Below are 20,046 nucleotides of genomic sequence, written 5' to 3' on the forward strand. Positions count from 1 at the left end.
ATATTTTGAAGCCATGCCACTTAGGAAAATGGTCCATAATGGTAGAAGTGGTGTACAGATGGATGAGATCTGTTAGACCTATTTGCACAAATACAAGTGATTGCACCAGGAATAAAGCCATCGTGTGCAATGTATACATCCAAGAAACTTGTTCTTAGTAGCCGTGGTCCTTTCCATGTAAGTTTTTAATCTTTTAGTCATATTTCATTATCGGTGAGTTGCTATTCCCAAAATTCTCAGGCAAACATACCAGGCCAAGAAATAGAACCCAGTGGGCAGCATTTGCAATGGTACTGTTAGCTGTGAGAGCACCAGCCTCTTTGAAATGTTACAGAAACAACCACCACTGAGTCAGTCTATTTGAATATTTGATATTCTCCCCTTATTTCCAGCTGTGACAGCTGCAAATGGGTTAATTTGAGTGTCCTGGAGAACTGTTTTTAGCATAAAAAGAAGAAACTAAAATGTAGATTGAAAAAAAATGTTTTTGTAAGAGTTAGTTTCAGTACATTCCTTTTACATTTTGTAACATCCTTCACAGTCATCTCGCATTGCCCCTAGTTATGTGCAGGGTGAACCTTGAATGACCAAATCTATAAAGCAGCCAAATGATATGGGAATTGAGCAAGAGATATTTTATTTTATTTTATTTTATTTTATTTTATTTTATTTTATTTTATTTTATTTTATTTTATTTTATTATTTTTTATTATTTTTTATTTTTTCATTATTTTTAGTTTAGTTTAGTTTAGTTTTTATTTTATTTTATTTTATTTTATTTTATTTTATTTTATTTTATTTTATTTTATTTTATTATTTTTTATTATTTTTTATTTTTTCATTATTTTTAGTTTAGTTTAGTTTAGTTTTTATTTTATTTTATTTTATTTTATTTTATTTTATTTTATTTTATTTTATTTTATTTTATCTGACTGAAGTTGGTAAACATTTCAGTTTAGGACATGGGACCCCCTGCTCTTTTGTGTTAATATAAATCAACAGTTATTGATGAATTAAAATATAAAAGCTTCTCACACCTGAAACCTCTAGCTATGAGGGAGGTGAAATATAAAACTTTGTGCTATATGGTGTTTGGCAACATAAACCAAAATCATATCAAGTCAAATGGAATAGATTGTTTCCACAAAAATGTATGCACCAGATTTATGATAGTAAAAAGTGAAAACAGGATCCTATTTCATCATTCAAATGATAAGAAGGAGCTTGTTTTAGGAACTAATACATATGAAATATTTTACAGAGAACAAAAAAGCATCAAGATGCATTACAAAAAAGCGATAGACGATTACAGAAAGGCAGTAATCTGTATAGTATTTTTTGGAGCCAGCTATTATCACTTGCTTTCAAATCCTGGCAATGTCAATATTCTCCAGTTTGATTGGTGACCAGTCTGAACTTATCCTACTTGCTTTTAGGAACAAAGACAAGAGAATGGCTACCTCTATTCATCTATTATTGTTTAAATAGCTGTCACAGCTTCCAGGATGTCTGTTTCCATGTTATCTGGTGAAAGAATAAAATAGAATGGCAACAAACCAAATACAATGAAAAATGTTCGTTGTATTTGGCCCAAACCAGCTGCTGTTTGCAGATAAAATCTGGTTTGAACAAAAACAAGTGAATTTTGGAAATTGAGGAGCAATGGATGGAGTGGATGTAGCATTTACAAATATTTTAAAGATATGTGTTGCATTCAGACTTGCCTATTATGGTGATTTAGTTCATATGTCAAGGCACATATTCATCTCTGCTCAAATACTGTAGAGGCTTGGGTAACAGCTTGTCCTATCCTTGTTTATTTGTTAATTTATAACGTCTCAGTTCCCAGCACAAGCCAAGGCAGGCCTGGACACTTCTTTGTTCTGCCTTGTTCGTTCTTTTTTTTCTCCTTTCTTTACACTGTTGTGCTCCCAACTCTGACAATGGAGTTGTAGATTGACCCTCTTTCCCCTCTTGCCCTAACTCATCTTCGAATGCTTCCTCTGATGCGTTTAGACTGAAAATGCCAAATCTCTGTTTCCCAGCAAGGGCTCACCATTTTTGCAGCATTGCTCTGCTAGTAGGTTAAGATGAACATTAGTAGCTCCTCTGCAACAGTTTAAAAGATGTTAGGCCAACGATTATTTGGAAACAAAGGTATTTCATTGTATTGAGAAAAGAGGACTTCTGCAGGAATGAAAGATTTTTAAATGCCTTAATGGCTAGAGGTCATGTTATTTTGCTACTAAGATATGTGGTTATGTTTTAATTGGCTGTGTTTACAATGTGGTTTTTCTTAAAAATGCATTTTTTCAAGATTCCCTCAATCGTCGCTTATCTCAAATCCACAAATATCCATGCTTCCTGTGTATAATATGTACATTTGCTCTGTTTCAAACATACTCACACTCAAAGTTTATTTCACATGGGACATCAAGAAAACAGTGTCACATTAGTCTGCCTTTTTTTTCCGAGTTGACATTTCATTAAAATAAGTTCATAGTAAGTTCAGCTCTCTAGTCTTACCCTTCAGTGTAAATTTGTTTCTGTTATTTATTATAACACAAGAGTTTGAATATTATTTTGAGTTCATACCATTTTAACCTTTTTTGAGTTACTTTGCCTATTGCAAAACCATGCCACACATTGTTAGGAAAAACTTTGCAAACCTCACAATTTGTTTTGAGCATGCACAAAGTACAGAAAACTTAACATATATTTAATTTTCAAGTAGTAGTGCAGTAAAAAATATAATCCCTTCCTTAAATTCTGTGACAAGACCTGTGTTAGGGCCTTTCTATATCTCAGCAATTACATGGAAGAGAATGGTTTTTAAGCTAATTAAGGCTTCTGGAATTTTTAAGTGGGTCAATTTTATCTAGTACGTTTTAAAATATTTTGGCAATTTGCGACTAAAATATTAGTAAGATTCTAAGTTGTCTTTGAAAGTATGAGCGGTCATTGGTTCCTTTCTCTGACAAACCCAGAGGCAAAAGATGTCTTTTTTAGTTTACTTTCTCATTTATACGGATCAACTCTGCCGTGCATACTAGAGATCAGACTCTTTCTTGCTATACCATACAAGTCCAATACCTTCACTGGAACCTCTGATATAAAGAATTCTGTGGCCAAAAACTCAGTGACATAACACAGAAACGGTTTTGTAATTTTTTTGAATTTTTTTGTATTTAATGTTGGGTAGGAATAATTTCGGAAAGCCATGTTTTCAGCAGAGGAAAAAAGAGTTTTCAGCTATGCAATAATATTGTGTAGTGTTTATCAATCTATTGTCTAACCAGTTTTATTTAAGTTTTGCTTCGTTTCTGTTGATTAATGAAAGCATAACAATTCTGACATCCATTTGGAAAAAAACATTTGGTAATGATTTTTCACACTACAGTAGTATTTGAGAAGATGAACTAGCAGGATGATTTGAGAAAAGTAAGTGAGTTTGCAATAATCAGGACTACCTAATTTATTTTTTCTAATGAAGTGGTGAATATTTCTGTAGTATTTTAAAAGTTGGGAAGAAAAGAAAAAGTCATATTTAGGGACAAACTTCAGTATGTTACTGCAAAACAGCTACAGAGATATCCATGGTGCTGTGGGGTAACATGAGGACAGAGGATACATCCACAGAGTACATTTTTCAGAGCCTGCTCTGAGTCTGGGTAAGGTAGACAGATAGGAAATGGTTCAGTCATCTACAACCAGTTTTTCTCAGCACTTCGTGACATGACTAGAAAACATAAATACAGCTTAAAAAATCTTTTATGTCTCTGAATGGGCTGAAGCATTCCTTGGTCAACAACAATTCCTTTCACAAAGCTTACCTTGGTAAGCTTTTGAATGGTGACTTCATGAGAAAGCAGTAATTGTGGCACATACTGTGACAAATAGGGGACATGAAATGGGGTCTTGCTCCTTGTCTAGGCTACTCTCAGCCTGAGCCACAGTGAAGTAGGAGGAACAGCTTCCATGGTAGGACTGATCTCACCAAAGGTAGATCATTCCATCTGAGCTAGTCAGCTTAGGCTTCTCTTACAGTCAACAGACATTTCTGGAGGAAGATTTGTGTCCTCCTGCAGTAGGACAGTTCAGATGGATTAGTACCTTAAACTGGTTTCTGCTTCTCTCCACTGGCTATAGAATGAGCTAAGTGGGACCAGCCCCAAAAGCAAATGTCCAAATGCCTGTTTGGGTATTTCTGTAGAGGGACATAGTGGGTGAGGCTTTTACTCTATCACTGTAAATACTGGCCAGCATGACAGAGCTGGTGAGGAGATGGGGCAAGAAATCTGCACTTGAACGTGGTTGATGGAGGTTGCTTCCTGCTGGAGTAATGGTGGATAGGAACTGCTGGGATGAACTGGGACTTTGAGTTAACGGTTTTCTGGTCCTGGGGTTGTCAAAGCCTACACTCAAACACTTTGTTGCTGCAGATTGCAATTTTCCGGGTCCTAGACCACATCCACTTAAGAAAATACTGCACCCCAGTCAAAGAGAGAGCTCTTTTTAAGCAACTAGGATCAGAACTTTCATATACAATTCCTAATGTACCTGATGGGATAAATAGAAATATGTAACTATTATTGAAACTATAATTAAAGGAAGGGCAGAAAGAAAAAGAAATTAAAATACCCCAAAACATATATATCTTATAATGATCAAAGGGCAAATGGAAAAGAGAAAGTCTGACAAACTCTTCTGTAGCCAAATAGCTGCGCAGAGATCTGCATAATACCAAGAGTACATTCTGATGTCCTTCTACTGTATTGAGATATATTAATATGTGTCAGTTAATGACTGAGCCCTTGGTAAAAAGAGTATGTATAGATATATGAATCTATATATATATGTATAGATAGTTTTCCTTTTGAAGAATTCAGATTAACATCTGGTGCAAAGAAATTGACCTAAATTTCTGTATCATATCAACAGTAGTCTAAAAATATTTCAAAATTTTAAAAAAAAACAACACAGGGTATTGAAGTTTCTATTAACTGTGGGTTTTTTGTTTTTTTTTTTTTCACTTACTTTATAATCCATTCACAGATTATCTGTGAAACTTTAATCTTAGAAGTCTTCAAGCTGTGGGAGTTTTTTCCCATTGTGATGTCAGAACTGATCAGATCTGATTGTTACAAAGATCCCACTAAGGAGTTTAACACTAATTGTAAGAAGATGTCCGTGCTTAAAAAAATTAGGCCAGTGATTGTAACCATGCTGTTAATTTCATGTATTGTTCAGAGCATGTTTCAATTGTGGGAATCAGGTGTACTTTCTTGATTAAAAATGCATTGAGGAGCTGTAGTTTTCCTCTGTGTTGCAGAATTTTCTGAGCTGTAAGTGAAACCATTAAGAGCAGGAAGGGTTAATTGTATGGGAAACTTCATATTCAAATACTTCTCGTATACAAAATATATGTCATGCTAGAAAATATTCTATTGTCAATCTAAATAGAGCACAAACTAAAATGAGATAATTGGGAAGGTGCCCATAAAGTCAGCCTGAATATATTATCACAAGTATATGTGAGATAATATTTGTTTTAAAAAGATTCTATGGCACTGTAAACTCAGTCTCATTAGAGACTGCATTTAAAAGGCTTATAAAGTTACTCATTAATGTTATCTTGTTGTATCTCCACAGCTTTTTCATTAAAGAAAATTCAGCAGAAAGCATTTTCTCCTGATAGCAGGAACCAATTTGCAATAAATGTTCTGGAAACCACTAGGGAAGCCATTACTGAGGTCTAATAAAAACAGACAAGCGTAACTTGTTCTATATTTTTGTTTCAATCACATACAGATGAGACCCCGCTCTCCACACCAACCGCAAGAGACAGCCTTGACAAACTTTCTCTAACTGGGCATGGGCAACCACTACCTCCGGGTTTTCCATCTCCTTTTCTATTCCCTGATGGATTGTCCTCCATAGAGACCCTTCTGACTAACATCCAGGTAGGCCTTTCTGTAGATCAGCTTAAAGGGATGGAGAAGAGCCAGTTGCAGATTTGTCTAAATTAATATAACCATTCTATCTTAATCAGTTCATAAGATTATTTGGATTAACTAAATACTGAAACTTTCTAGTAATTCAGGTTTTAAAGGAACCACAGCAAACAAATGAATTTAGAAGCTGTCAGATATAGTAAATAAAAATACAGATTGTATATTAAACCACAACAGATAATTTGACGAAAATGACATTGGTGTATTTAACAACATTTGTCTTAAATGTTTTTTTTTTTATTACAGGCTAATGAAATGTATCTTACTGTTTAACTTTATCTCATTTACTAAGCAGAGAAACATTTCTTTAATAAATAGTTATTTTAAATTGCTGAAGTGCCAAGGTGGAAATTATATTTAGAGCTATTTGAAATGTGTGTCCCATAAAAGTATTCACAAAAAGCACTTCTTTTGTAAATAAGCTTGTTTCACTTAAAGTACTGTCTTCAAAGAACAGACTTCAAAGGGTATTACCAAATTTTCTGCAAATTTTCTTATTTGGTATTAACGACGTCTACATGTGTACAGTAGAGCTTGATTCAAGTATTATTTAAGGTACACACTAGCATGTAGCTTGGAGCCAAGATCTTAGCGTTTCATATTAGAATGAAGAATTTTTTTGCCCACAAATTCAGTGATCATGTGTTCCCCAGATGCAACTTCTGCAACAATATGGTTGTATGTTGCATGCAGTAGGAAAATGATAGTGCAGGAAATAATGCAGCCGTATTGTACTGATTCCAGATAAGCCTCATCTGTGCAGCTACTAACTTCTAATGTATTTGTCACAATATTTTTCCCTGCTTACTCCTGCAAGCACATTACATCAGTTGTATTCTATTCAGCAAAGGCTATGACAGAGCAGGGCCAAATCCTGCTCTCTTTACTTTCTTAAGCAATCTCATTAAAATTTATGGCACATCAGAGTTGTTTTATGAAAAGTATATGAAGTGTATGTTGGTGATGTTTTGAGATCTTATAATGAAAAAATATTGCTATTTAAGAATTAAGTATTGCTATATCTACCTGGTCTGAAAGAGCATGTTTGTGCCTGTTTTTTGTGGTTCTGAGACTTAGGTTCTTCAAAATTTAATCATAAACTACAGTAATTCTACAACAGTTATCATTCTTCTAATAGATCTGCTGCAATCTGTAAAGAATGTAATTTTTCCTAAAGGAACAAATACAGTTAGCAAAGTATGTAATGTTTTAGCTGTGCATGCATGTACAGGAAAGTTCTTTGTAATTTTTTTGACAAATGTGTGCACTCAATGTCTCTAGACAGCAACTTAATAAGCAAAGCATTCAGCATCAACAGGTTAGCTAATCTTGTTATTGAATATGAGAGTGCTGCACTACTTCAGGATAAGCATCCAGGATTAATTTGCAAAGAATGCATTGTTTTGTTTTACAGAAAATGTGAATGTGAAATTCAGTCATTGCATTTTTTTTAAAAAAAACCAAACCAAACCAAACACCTTATTCTTATCTGGAGTGAAGAGCTAAAGTAAAAGACAACACCATAAAGAAACCAGAGGCTTCTTTATGCCTTCTCTCATTGTGCTTTTTTACTTGCTGCTCCTTACCTTGAGGTTCCACATCACAACAAATCATCTATCAGGGTGAACAGGTGGGACACAAGCCCTTTTGGATTTTTTCAGTATGTCCCCACGTCACATGACATGGTTTCCACAGATCTCTGGGAATCCTTTCATATACCATAAAGGCATTTTTTCTCCCCATGGATTTAATCTCTATCAGGACAATGTTAGAAAACCACTTCATTAAAAAAAAAAAAAATTAGCTAGTTTGAGTTTCCCACCTGTATAGAAAAAGTTAAGTATTATCTTTAAAACAGTAGAGTCTATTACAGTAACCTGTGCACAATAGGGGAGCTACCCCTGGCCCACAAATGAGTTAGATACTATGATACTGACACTTTCAGAAATGAGTTGTAGGTATTTGACTACAAATGTGAACTCATTAACAGGATTTGTGGAAAGAAGAAATTCTGTACTATGGTACCTGCTTGCAATATCATTTGGACTTTATTAGGAAATGCATAAGCACTACCTGAAACTCACAATGAGTTTCATTCAATGGGTCAGAAGGACTCTTATCACTGGGTGAATTCTTCTTTTCTCTCCTTTGGTCCAGATGAATTTAGCAGCCCTTTCAGTGCACAGGTGTGGATTCAAAGGGAAGGTGAAGCAGGAAGATCCCTCATCAGCCTGATCTAGTTGAAGATGTCCCTGCTCATTGCAGGGGGGTTTGGACTAGATGACCTTTAAAGGTCCCTTCCAACCCAAACTATTCTATGATTCTATAATCTTGTTCCAGCTATGCTAGCATTAAAGGTAGAGGTTACCAGCAAAGATCTAACTTTCTAGAAAAGATCATCTGGCCTACAGTCTGTTCCCTGCCTCCAGTACTAAGGTGCTTTTGAAACAGAAAATCTAGCCAAAGGCTAGATGAGTGGTTTTGGTAAACGCTGTTCTTTTTTCCCCGGGGTCATGCATGACAAAAATACAATTGTGTCCTTTCACAGAAAGGGTATAGATCTATTTGTGAAATGCAAGTGTACGTCTTCCTTAGGTCATGGGACTGGCATGTGTGCATGACCTGCCACCTGTGGTGATGGAGGTTGCCTATATTTTAGGGATATGATGGTCACATTAATACATAAGCAAGCAGCCCCTGGCTATACCGATGTGCATGGATGTGATAGTAGATACTTTTGCTCTGATCCTGTTGTCTATATTCAGTTGTGTGACGTGCAGGATCTGAAGGATCTGCATAATATAGTCCTTGGGTGCCTCCAGAAGAAGTTGTAGAGTCTGTCCTGGTTTAAAATAGAACAGCATTAGGGTACTGTATGGGCATTTTGACCTTTGTCAGGGTGAGGGTGATCCTAAACCTTGCCACAGGCACAGGGCTTTTGGATATGTGAGCCAAAATTTCTAAACACTTTTGATATGTGAAAACAAAAGTCTTGCAGGTGCTCAAGAGCTTAGATGATTGAACTTATTGCCTAACTCTACTTACTTCTATTTTAGAAGTCTGAACCAACCTTTAGAATTGGCAACTAAACACAAACGAGTCTCTGTCTTCCGACCATACTGAAGTTAAATGGATAGCCCCTAATCACCATATTTGTAATTTTAGGCAAGTGTTAGACAAGCCTGTTTGCTATCACTGTCACCAGGGGCTTCTAGTTAGGTTTATTTCCTTTTGTATAGCACGTATATGTTTTTCTTACTTCTCCATAAATACCTTCTGCAAAAAAAATACAGTGTTTAATTATTTGTACATTTAAAGAGGAGATAATAACAATATACAGTACCCAAAACAACCAAAGTTTATTACTTGCTGGGGACTGCTGAAATACAAATAATAAACTGTAACAAAATATAATTAAAAAAATACACACATAAAATAAAGAAATGAGATTGGGGGCATATTTTCTTATTCAGATATATCTATGCACATCTAAAAGGAAGAGAAAAGAAATTTCCCAAGAGCTTAATTTAAGTGATATGTCTGTTCTCTCCCAATGTATATTTGTTGATTTCTGCCAGATTAAATGCTGGAAGTCTGTGTGCAGCTGCAGAGAGGATGAAGGATGATGGAAGGTGGGTCACAGCAAAATGCTGTGTGGGTGCTAGTGAGAAGGCTAAAGATGCTTCCATACCCCTTGCATAAGTTCACCTTTTTGAGTCATGGCCCAGTTATGCCAAACTATGTTACATAGCCTTTCATGATACTGCAATATTCTTGGGTAATAGTAATGTTATTTTAAGCTCTAAGAGTCTGAATCGTTACTGTCCCTGAGCTGAATTTCCATTAATCTAAGGGATGAATTAATTGCACCCTGATAGCTAACAGTTTTCTGTCAAGATTGTATTATATTGACACAGTCCTGTTGCTAAGTATTTTAAGAGAGATATGTAAAATAAGTTGCAAGTATCCCATTGATACTAATAAAAGAAATGCATGATTACAAACTAAATTCCCCTATGAAAACAGAGCAAACTACTGGCTTTATTGCTCTGAGTCTCCTGCACTGTTACCATCTACAACTACATACACAAGAGAAGAATATTGGAAACACTGCCTAAAGTAAAAATCACAGGTTTACTTCAGGTTATTTTATTTATCTTCTGCTAAAATTCAAGAGAACAGTTTTATTTTTCACAGAAAATGTTAATGGAAAAATGTCATTTATACTTGTGCAATATGCCTTTACCTGTGATGGAGATATTCAGTCTGAGATATTACAAAAATGTCTTTCTGGAGTCATCTGTAGAGTTAGTCAAGCTGTGTTACCTTACGTTGCTTATGTTACTAAGTCAGTAGTCAGTTACAAATAGCAATTATTCAAAAATTTACCTGTGAAGAAAAGTTAAATACTAATGTATATGTGGATTTTTTGCAAACCTTCACCAGATAGTTTCAATGATGAAAGCATACAATTATATACAATTTCCCGACTAAAAGAGAAGCAATGCTATTTGAAAGTGTTTTCACCAAGAAGAGCTAATATTGCAAAAGGAAGCCCCTGAGCTACAAATCTCTGGAAGCTAGGAAGTGTGAGTAGGAAAGCTGCATTGTGTGCATGCCTTGTTCTTCATTTTCCTTCTTCACTCACTGTAGGCAATTATTGGAAACAGGATACGATCTTCTATATAGACCACTGGACTAGCTTGTAAGGCCGTTTTGATGCCACATGTAACAGTGTAGCTAACTAAATTATGTTAGGTGGAACACACTGTAGATGTAGCTAGAATGAGAAAGAGTTTCTATATACCTTCCCCTCCAGCCCTTTCAAAATAGCCAACACATTATTTGCATTTTTCAAAAATAATGATGGGTAATACTGGCTTTAAGGCTGGGTTGAGGTTTTATATATGTTTAGGATCAGTAGACTGCCCTAACATGATGTTGCTTTCAGATACATTGGAGAATGGGAAGAAACATCAACCATATATCAACTTAACTTTTTATTTGGGACATTTCTGAAGAATTTATCAGTGGAGAATATCAAAACAAGTGCATTAAAGTAAACAAACCAAATCAGAATGATCTATAAATCTCCAAAGAAAAAATGTCAATTTTTTACATTACATTGAAATAAAAATAATATTATTAACAGTGGTACAGAGGTGAAGAATGGCATGCCATATATAAAGCCTGGCTATAGATAGAGCCATACTGTATTAAAAACAAATCTGGAACCTGAGCATGTTCACTACAATTATCATTATCCAGCCTCCATAACATCTGACCTTCCCTAAAGGGAAATACTTTCTTTTTGTTAATGTCCTGTGTTGCACTGCATTTCCCATTGTCATTGGGAGCATATTGATTTAATATCAGGTTAGAGGATTAGCCATAGCAAATACAAGTTGGACATACTGTATTTTGTATAATCTTTTACAGCTGATCCACTGGGAGAATTAATAGAATTTCATGCAACTCTGAAATTGCTATTCCTGTTCCAAGGGGCACTGATGATTTTTAGATGCTGTACTTTTTAGTTGTTTTTCTCACCCCCTTCTGCATTGAATACAGGGAGATATTGAATGTTTCCAGTATTTTTGCATTAGAGCTGTCATTGGCAGCAACAGCACTTTTGCATATGCATCAGTTTGGCTCTAGTGCAGATTTTTTTTCACATTGGACGCCTACTGATGTGCACTGATTTAACTTCTAAAAATGAAACTTAATTTTGTGTAGCTTATAAGTAGTCCCTAGTGGGTCTTGGCTCCAAAAAGCTAATATTTTTCAGACATAATCAGCAGCAATAGGTAATGTATTACCATTAGCTACGTTAGCAGCAAGTATAAAAAAAGGAAAGGTTGGGGAAGAAGTGTGGTGTAGAAATTCAATCGAAAATGTAATATGCTTTTAGCAGCTTCGTACTTTGCAGCAATTCTTAATATAAAATTACAGACATCAGTGTTACAGTCTAGCATTATTCTCCATGTTTATTCATAGTGATTGTTTCATATTTAACGAACACCAAAATATTGTGTTTTGTCAGCCAAGGACAATAATAGTTTAATAGTAATTTATTTTAAACTGCTACTGATAATACAACCAATCAACACATTAAGTGATGCCAACATTGGCATCTTGCTAAATAATCTCTAGGCTTTGCACTGCAAGTACATCTTTCAGAGATAAGTCAACAAGAGCAATCAGAGCAGAAAATTAGAATTTGGTATCTTAGAATTAAAATACAGCTAAACTAAAGTTTTAATTGGGGTGATCTAAAAGGGCACTTGATGTAATGATCTCTTTCATTTGTTACTAATTGTTTATTCCTGATGAAGAAGAAACATGTACATGAATGTAGTTGAATTGAGTAAAGATGGCAGTTGCTTTAGCAACTCAATTTTATTGTTAAACAAGATGGACTGTAAGAATCTGGGAGGAGGGTGTTTAAGCTTTAAACTTACTTGACAATACACTTTTCATCAACAAATACTTTTCACATAATTTCACTTGATCTGGTTTATTAGTGATTTGGATGAGTCACATGTTCCAGCAAGTGATGAGTTGGAGGAGATTAAAATATTCTAGAGTTCATGCATAAGCAAGAAACAGGTATTGATAAACAACTTCTACTTTAATTTCTTACTATTTCAAATGCATCTCATATAGAAAACATAGTTTGTGATGGTTGTAAGCATAGGAGAATATGGGAGGAGGAGAACAGAATTCAGGTGAATATTAACCTTTTAAAAAAGAGATTGGAAAGGCTTTACAAATATTTTAAATTGTTTTTTACTTTGCATATGTTTGTAGAGCTTTATATTTAGCTTTATGTGGTTTTCTTTAGTGGTCATTCAGGTTTAACATTCAACAAAAATATCTTTATGTTTTATCTGTTTTAGAATAGCTTTTGGTTATTTTAAAGCAGATCTATACTTACGTAGTGTGTATCATTATAATGACCATCTGGGCCTTGCAGTCGGAAGGTGTTGAGTTCTTTCAGCTCCTGTGGACTTTAATAGATTGAAGTGTAATAAAGCTGCAAAGCATTAAGCTCTGAATGAGACAACACTTGAGGCAACAATTTAGTTAAGAATGAGGATGAGGAGTACTGAAAATAACAGGCTCTGAAAGCAGACTTAAAAGAGGAGTTTGAAGGACACAAATTTCAAAGCAGGCATTGACATCGGGAAGACCAGTGGGATAAAAGTGCAGGCTAACACTCATGAAAAATACTTTCTTCATTTCTCAAGTATCATCATGCTGGCTTCTTTTTCCATTCCTTTTTGGAGATATTGCACAGAATTATAGTGAAAAAATGTGCAACCCAGAATCCAATTTAGGAAGTGTGCCTGAAGGGTGAGGAAGCTTGCTTGGCAGTTGGTGAACATGATTTCATGTCTGTAGTATGGTTGTTCTGAAACTGGGTCTTGAGTGTGAACCTTTTATCAGTTAACTGAAAGCTTCCCTTTTTGGGGAGTACTCTTCAGTCTCTCTTGTTGGCATTGTTTTGCTTTATATCAGTAATTAAATCTCTGTTGGGTCAAATTATCTCTACAGTTAAGTCGTCAGGAGACATGCCTAGGATACAGAAGAGTTAGGTTCATGTCCATGGAGGTTCATATATGCATATCCATGCTTAATCATCTATTATGATAGCCTCAGGAGAAGAGATTCAGGTGTAGGCCTAAAAGCCTGATGACCATGCTTCTGGAAAATGGAAAAGGAAATCTTTCCTCTTTCCATGTTCCTTTATTTCAATCCCATTTCACCTCCTCTTTTTTCATACCCTATGTCAGTGTCCTAACTATCTGGTTATTAGCTATGCCAGTATCTTCCTGCTTCCTTGCAAAAAAGAAGGAATTTTGAAATTGAAATTCTTAAGAAAAGTTTAGAAGAGGCTGAATCATTATTTCCAGATACAATAACAACAAAAAGAGGTAGAGTTTATACCAACCATCCCAGGTACAAGAAACTGAGAGACGATTGCATTTTGTTCTCTGCTGTGAGTTAACAATTGTACAAGGTCAGGGAATGGACTTGTTTTAAAACAGAGATGTCTTCCTGCTTTGTGACTGTCCTCTGCCTAGCATCCCAATAATGTTATCTTCCTTGGAAACTGTATGGGATATGAAAATATTTAAAAATAATAGTACTTAACAGCAATAAGGAGCAAAATGGCAAACTTTAAAAGAGCCTTTCTCCCTGTGGTAATTTCCATTGGCTTGAGTTGTGCTAGAGATTGAATTTTCCATTCTGTTGATGATAGGATCGTGAGACTGCCAGTTCTTTATCAGTTGGAGAGCTTTTTGTTTTGGTCACAGGCAAGTGCCTGATGTAAGCTTGTCTTTTATCTTTTACAATGAATAAACATATCCCTATACTTTTTCACATTAGTTATATGCATGGCCAAAGGTGAGTTTGCGTTTTCTGGGGAAACTTGGCTCCCGGCTTTTTACAGATTTTTGCCCACCTGTTAAAATTAATTCCAGTAAAAATTTACTGTTGATAATTGGGAGGCTTTGACTCAGTAACAGGATTATTTAATTTGTAAAATCTCACATGACTAATCAAGGAAAAATAACAGAAGTTATTTATTGTCAGCTGTTTTAACATTCTTCAAAAATTATCCAACTTTTTCTTTGAACAGGGTCTACTAAAGGTTGCTATAGACAATGCCAGAGCTCAAGAGAAACAGGTCCAACTGGAAAAGACAGAGCTGAAGATGGAGCTCTTCAGGGAACGAGAACTGAGGGAAACACTTGAAAAACAGTTGGCTGTGGAGCAGAAGAACAGAGGTATCTTACTTAAGCAGACATAAACACCTTGTAATTTATTTCCTTAGGAAACCTGATTTTTTATCAAACACCTTTGTTTGATCAAAACTTTTCCCCCTTACCTCATCTTATGTCCAGACTGACTGCAATGCAGGAAGTTTTACAACCTGTCTGATTCTGCATAGGATCTTCATAAGATGTAGAACAAGTACCTTCCTTTTTCTCAACATTTTTCTTGAATATTATTTGTGACATGAGTAATACACAACATAATTGTAGATACCATAGGTGCTGTTACAGACTTCGGCAGATTGTGTCATTATGAAAAAGGATAGCTACTTAATACAAAGACAACTTCTATCAAATTTAAGAATCTGCAAGGTTTTAGGAACTCTTGTCTCTGTTCTTATGTGCTAGGGTCATTGTCATGTCATATATTGCATAGTTAGGGAAACTGTATGTAATAAATATAAAAGTGATAGTAATATATAAGCCCTTTATAACATATAGTAGATCAAACACATGTTTGCACAAGGAACAGCTAAGGTTCTCCTTGATAAGGCAATAACATTAGTAGCATTTCAAACATTAACATCAGCCCACTCTAAAGCATATGCATGTTAAAGATCTTAAAATAATCTCATCATATTGTTTCAGTACACCATTATAAAACATTTCTAGTAAAGGTAAGATTTTCATTAACTATTTGCATTACGAGCATGTTCCCATCTTGCTTTATGGCTCCATTTTCCTGTATATGTATGTCTTGCCCTTTAATAGCGTCTAATTACTTTGCATGGGACAGTTAACCTCTGGGGCTCACTAGCTGTTTAACACAGAGTATGACAAGTCAGATACGTATTTTTTCAGGGCTAGAGTTATAACTCTCCTCTTGTCCAGTTTAATTTTCTGGGAACCAGCTGAATAGGTAATCCTGAGAACACTTAGATTCATAGCCAGTATCATTATATCTTGAACTAACGTTCTACCAGTAAGTGCACAACGTAATCCTGTTTCATGCCTTGACCCATTAAAGGTTAGAACTGTCAGAGCATTATTTTCCCTTTTTTAACTTTTGAGAATATATTTTTAAAGACAATTACTACTAACAATTATCACAGCTGTGCAATGAATCACCCCATTGTCCACAACTGGCCTATTTTACTCAGTACAATTGCACTACATACACTTTTTTGTAAAAGATCTCAGTTATTTTTCACATCCTTCTGCCTCTGTGTCTCACAACCACTCAAATATATATTACTTTTTAGAGTTAGGCAGTCACATGCACAACAGAATGGGTTGGGGGGGACACCCATCTAAAAGTTAAGCACCTCATTTAAGTTAATCTAAGTCCCCTTTCTGGTCAATAAAGAAAGAGATTCATATATCCTGTTCTCAGGCAGGTAGGAAGGACCAATTACACTGTGAAGACTTCTTTCTCTTCCCTTTATCTCCAGAGGGAATAGGGTTCACTAGGCTGGACTAGACACATGTGTTTTGAGAAGTTAAAACTATGGAAAATGAATTTCACTCAAAGTTGTATGTCAGGAAAGAGCATGGGATAGTCCCTTATTTTGTTCAGGGTACTGAAATAATTGACAATGTTATTTTCATCATGATGCATTACCTGCTTTTTTATATGTATCCCTCTAATGATGATTTTGCACTGGTAAAGAGTCAGACCAGAAAGCGATGGATTTGAACACTTGACGGTGGTATGCAGCAAAGCGAATATAATGAGGATTACTATCTCTGCTAGTGAACACTTCTGTACAAAAGAAAGAAAAGTAACGGATTATTCTTGAAAATGAACACATCCAAGTAGAACAGAAAAAATAAGGCCAGACTGTAATTATTGTGAGAACTTATTCTTCAATTAAAGGTAGAAAAATACATAGGAGGCTTTACCTACTATTAGTTTTCCAGACAGGAAGTGTCATGTCTTAAAAAAAGTTTCACATGTCTTAATGGAAGCATGAGCAAGATGAGAGAAGTGTACCATATCCCTATTAAGTTAAGAGATACCATATGAAAAAAATGAAATACACTTAAGAGCTGCAGCACAGAAACATGAGTAACTGTGTCACATACGGGTCAAAAACCACTAGGTGAATGGGATCTTTGGCATTAGGCAGCATCTATCTTTTGCTCATCATGTTAACACAAGTCAAATATCTTTTTCTTTAGTGGCTGCATCTGAATATTTTTGCCATTTTTTTTGAACATTAAATTCACTGCTGCTACTATATGTTCTACAGAGCTGCTTATTTACTGTACTGTTTCCTTCCTTCTTTGTAAATATTCCAATTAGTGATTCCTAAGGCTGTAGGATGTGTCTCATCAACGGGTAAAAGTGGGATAATATCTCTTCTGTGAGCAGCTACACAGTAAGGGTTTGCTAATTCTGGCTCTGACTGCTGTAGTCACATCTACAATGTGTCAGCCATGATGACATTTTAATTCAGAAAGCAACATATGTTTCATTTTCATTTATTGCAATCACTTTCAAAGTACTTACAATGAAAACATTAAAACCGTGCAATGATTCAAAATGTATTTAGTTTAGCCCTTGTGTAGATACTAGATGTTCTTTGACAGTATAAGTAGTATAAGCTAATTAGCTGGTAACGTAGTTGGTACTATACAAAATGAGAAAGAACCAAAATTCCAAAGTCTTGGATGTAAATTATGTAACTATTCTGACTATAGGGTATGTGCTTATATTCATTTTGTGCCTGAACAGTTCTGTATAGCAACACAAAATATCCAAGATCACCCAAAAAGTGGTTATTCTTAGCATATAAGTTAAATAGTAAGAACAATGGTGGTTCCCTTTAAAAGTTTCATTATTTACATTCTGTGAAAGACACCACCATAACAGACTACTGGAAACAGGGAGTATGAACTGGTGGAAGTATATTTTTACCTTTTCCAGCATTCATCCCTAGGCATGTACCAGAGGTTACTTCAGAGTAAGAAACAGGGCTGGATAGATCTTGGCGGTCAAACCTAGTATAACCTAGTATCTGGTTTTGGTAAGGATAATTATTTTAGTGTGTGTAAATAGTTCTTTAGTGAGTAGTTTAGTAGCCAATTTTGTAGTTAGTGTCAAAATAGCAGACTCTCCAGAAACGGATTCATGTAAGAAAAGATCATATAAGAGATAAGCTGCTTACATATACATCCCTGAAAACCCTAAATGTGCTATGTAAGAAGGGTTGGAGTGTGGTGGGGGAGATAATGATATGCTCTACGACTTTACATGATTTCTTTAGAGGTTCACTTTGGCTTTTATCGAGTAGAAAAATCGGTTCACATTATCCTTCTCCATCAGGAACATAACCTGTGATGTGTTCCTTCAGTTAGGGATCATGCAAGTCTTACTTTTATGGTTGTAAGTCACGGGTAACATAAAAAAGAAAATTGTGATGAAGTTTCATCCTGATCTTGCAATACTTTTCCTTAAAATTTTAATTGAAGAGATACAAGGAAGATATTTTTCTAAATTAGGGCCTTCTAATGCTTCATTTGAAAATACTTCTTCCTTTCCTAATACTTTCCCTCACATTTGACAATGCAAAGTAGTATTTACTTGGCTGGGGTATCCAGCACCATAAAGGATTTGCTATGAGTTCTTCCAGGTTAGTTGGCTGATGAGACAGGAGCTGACAGAGAGCAAGAAAGAGAAAAGGGAAAGACAAAGGGAAATGTGGATAAGAAATAAATACGGGGAAGAGACCGGACACCAAGATGTCGGAAGCAGCAGCTTGGAGGGGAGTTAGAAAGCTATGAGGACCACAAAGGGAGCGGGGTGAGCTCCTCCTGCAGCCCCAGTACCCCAGCCGCTGAATATCCCTCTTGTGGGAGAGAAGCTGAAGGCAGGTGGGCAAGGCAGGGAGACAGATGAGAACTTCATCTCTATGTGTATACTGTGTGCTACAGGCAATAACAAAATAATGGACCTCATCCCGCAAAAAACACCTCGTCTCCAGAGACGGAGGCTTATCTACGTCAGATGATGCAAGTACACCTCATGCTGGTACCAAGGTTTTCTGATTTGGACATTCACAGATTCTCATATATTTATTAAAAAAATATATGCTATAGTTGAATATCACCTATAGTTTTCAATACCATGGTATAGAACAGTAGCTCTTAGAATATCCCAGTGTGATTCCAGCAAATTTCAAGTAACTGAAATTGGTATTGTGTAATTAATCAATTTATATGAACTGTTGCAGTTGTAGCGTTTCTTGGGACTCTTAATAGGTAATCGTGTAGCCAAGTTTCAGATCCAAATCTGAGTACACTGATTTTCTTTTTAAATAGCAATAATTCAGAAAAGGCTAAAGAAGGAAAAGAAGGCAAAGAGGAAATTGCAGGAAGCACTTGAATTTGAGACTAAACGACGGGAGCAAGCAGAACAGACGCTGAAACAGGCAACTTCAACAGACAGTCTCAGGGTCCTAAATGGTAAGAAGCCAATTTTTGCCTCTTTGTCATTAGCTTTCAATTTAAGTGCCAAAAGCAGCTTGTTATATTGAAAACTTATAACATGATGGGAGGGAAAAAAAATAAAATCTCTTTTCTTTCCTTCATTCAAGTGATGACTTTCTATTGTTTTGTTACTTTATACAGTATGTGCAAATAAACTCACTGGAGAGAATGTTCAAACTAGGACAATTTTATATTATTAGCTTGAGAAGTCAATTTTTTTTTTCTTCTTCTTTTTCTCCCCCCGCTTTATGCTTGAAAAATCTATTGCTCATTAATCTTCCTAGTCTAACAAAAAATTGTCTGGGCCTCCAGTCATTGTTCAACATTAAAAAAACTGACAAAGGTTGATTGTATTGTAATTCAGCATTGCACTAACAGGTTGTAAAAAGGGCTATAAGAATCCAATGAAATATGTGTCAGTCTTACCTTTCTATGTTTCTAGACTCTCTGACCCCAGAGATAGAAGCTGACCGCAGCGGGGGCAGAACAGATGCTGAAAGGACAATACAAGGTAGGAATTTGCAGAAGGCTATAAATCTAGATCTTGCTATATGAGTTTTTCCTCAGCTTTAGACTGCTATTCAAGCATGTAGCCTACCATCTGGGCCACATCAAAACAAGTTCAAACAAGGTCAAGTTCATCTTGCTTGTTTATAAGAGAGAATACATTCTGTGCTGATAGATTTTCTTTAAATTAATAGGTTATTTCTGTTTATACAGAGCAATTAAAGAAAAAAAATTAATTTGAAGCAATATTG

General features: G+C 35.4%; 1 protein-coding gene across 4 annotated transcripts in view; it reads left to right on the forward strand.

The window, feature by feature from the left end:
• The window catches only part of DACH1 (dachshund family transcription factor 1), a 365,706-nt gene that overhangs the window by 312,331 nt on the left and 33,329 nt on the right, over nucleotides 1–20,046 (forward strand). For all 4 annotated transcript variants that reach the window (XM_082013958.1, XM_082013959.1, XM_082013960.1 and 1 more), the window contains 4 exons: nucleotides 5,812–5,963; nucleotides 14,662–14,809; nucleotides 19,121–19,264; nucleotides 19,731–19,799. In XM_082013958.1, the coding sequence (XP_081870084.1) occupies nucleotides 5,812–5,963; nucleotides 14,662–14,809; nucleotides 19,121–19,264; nucleotides 19,731–19,799 (513 nt within the window). The remainder of the gene's footprint in view (nucleotides 1–5,811; nucleotides 5,964–14,661; nucleotides 14,810–19,120; nucleotides 19,265–19,730; nucleotides 19,800–20,046) is intronic.

This window comes from Phaethon aethereus, assembly GCF_964289735.1.
Source record: "Phaethon aethereus genome assembly, chromosome: 1".
NCBI classification, from domain to species: Eukaryota; Metazoa; Chordata; class Aves; order Phaethontiformes; family Phaethontidae; genus Phaethon; species Phaethon aethereus.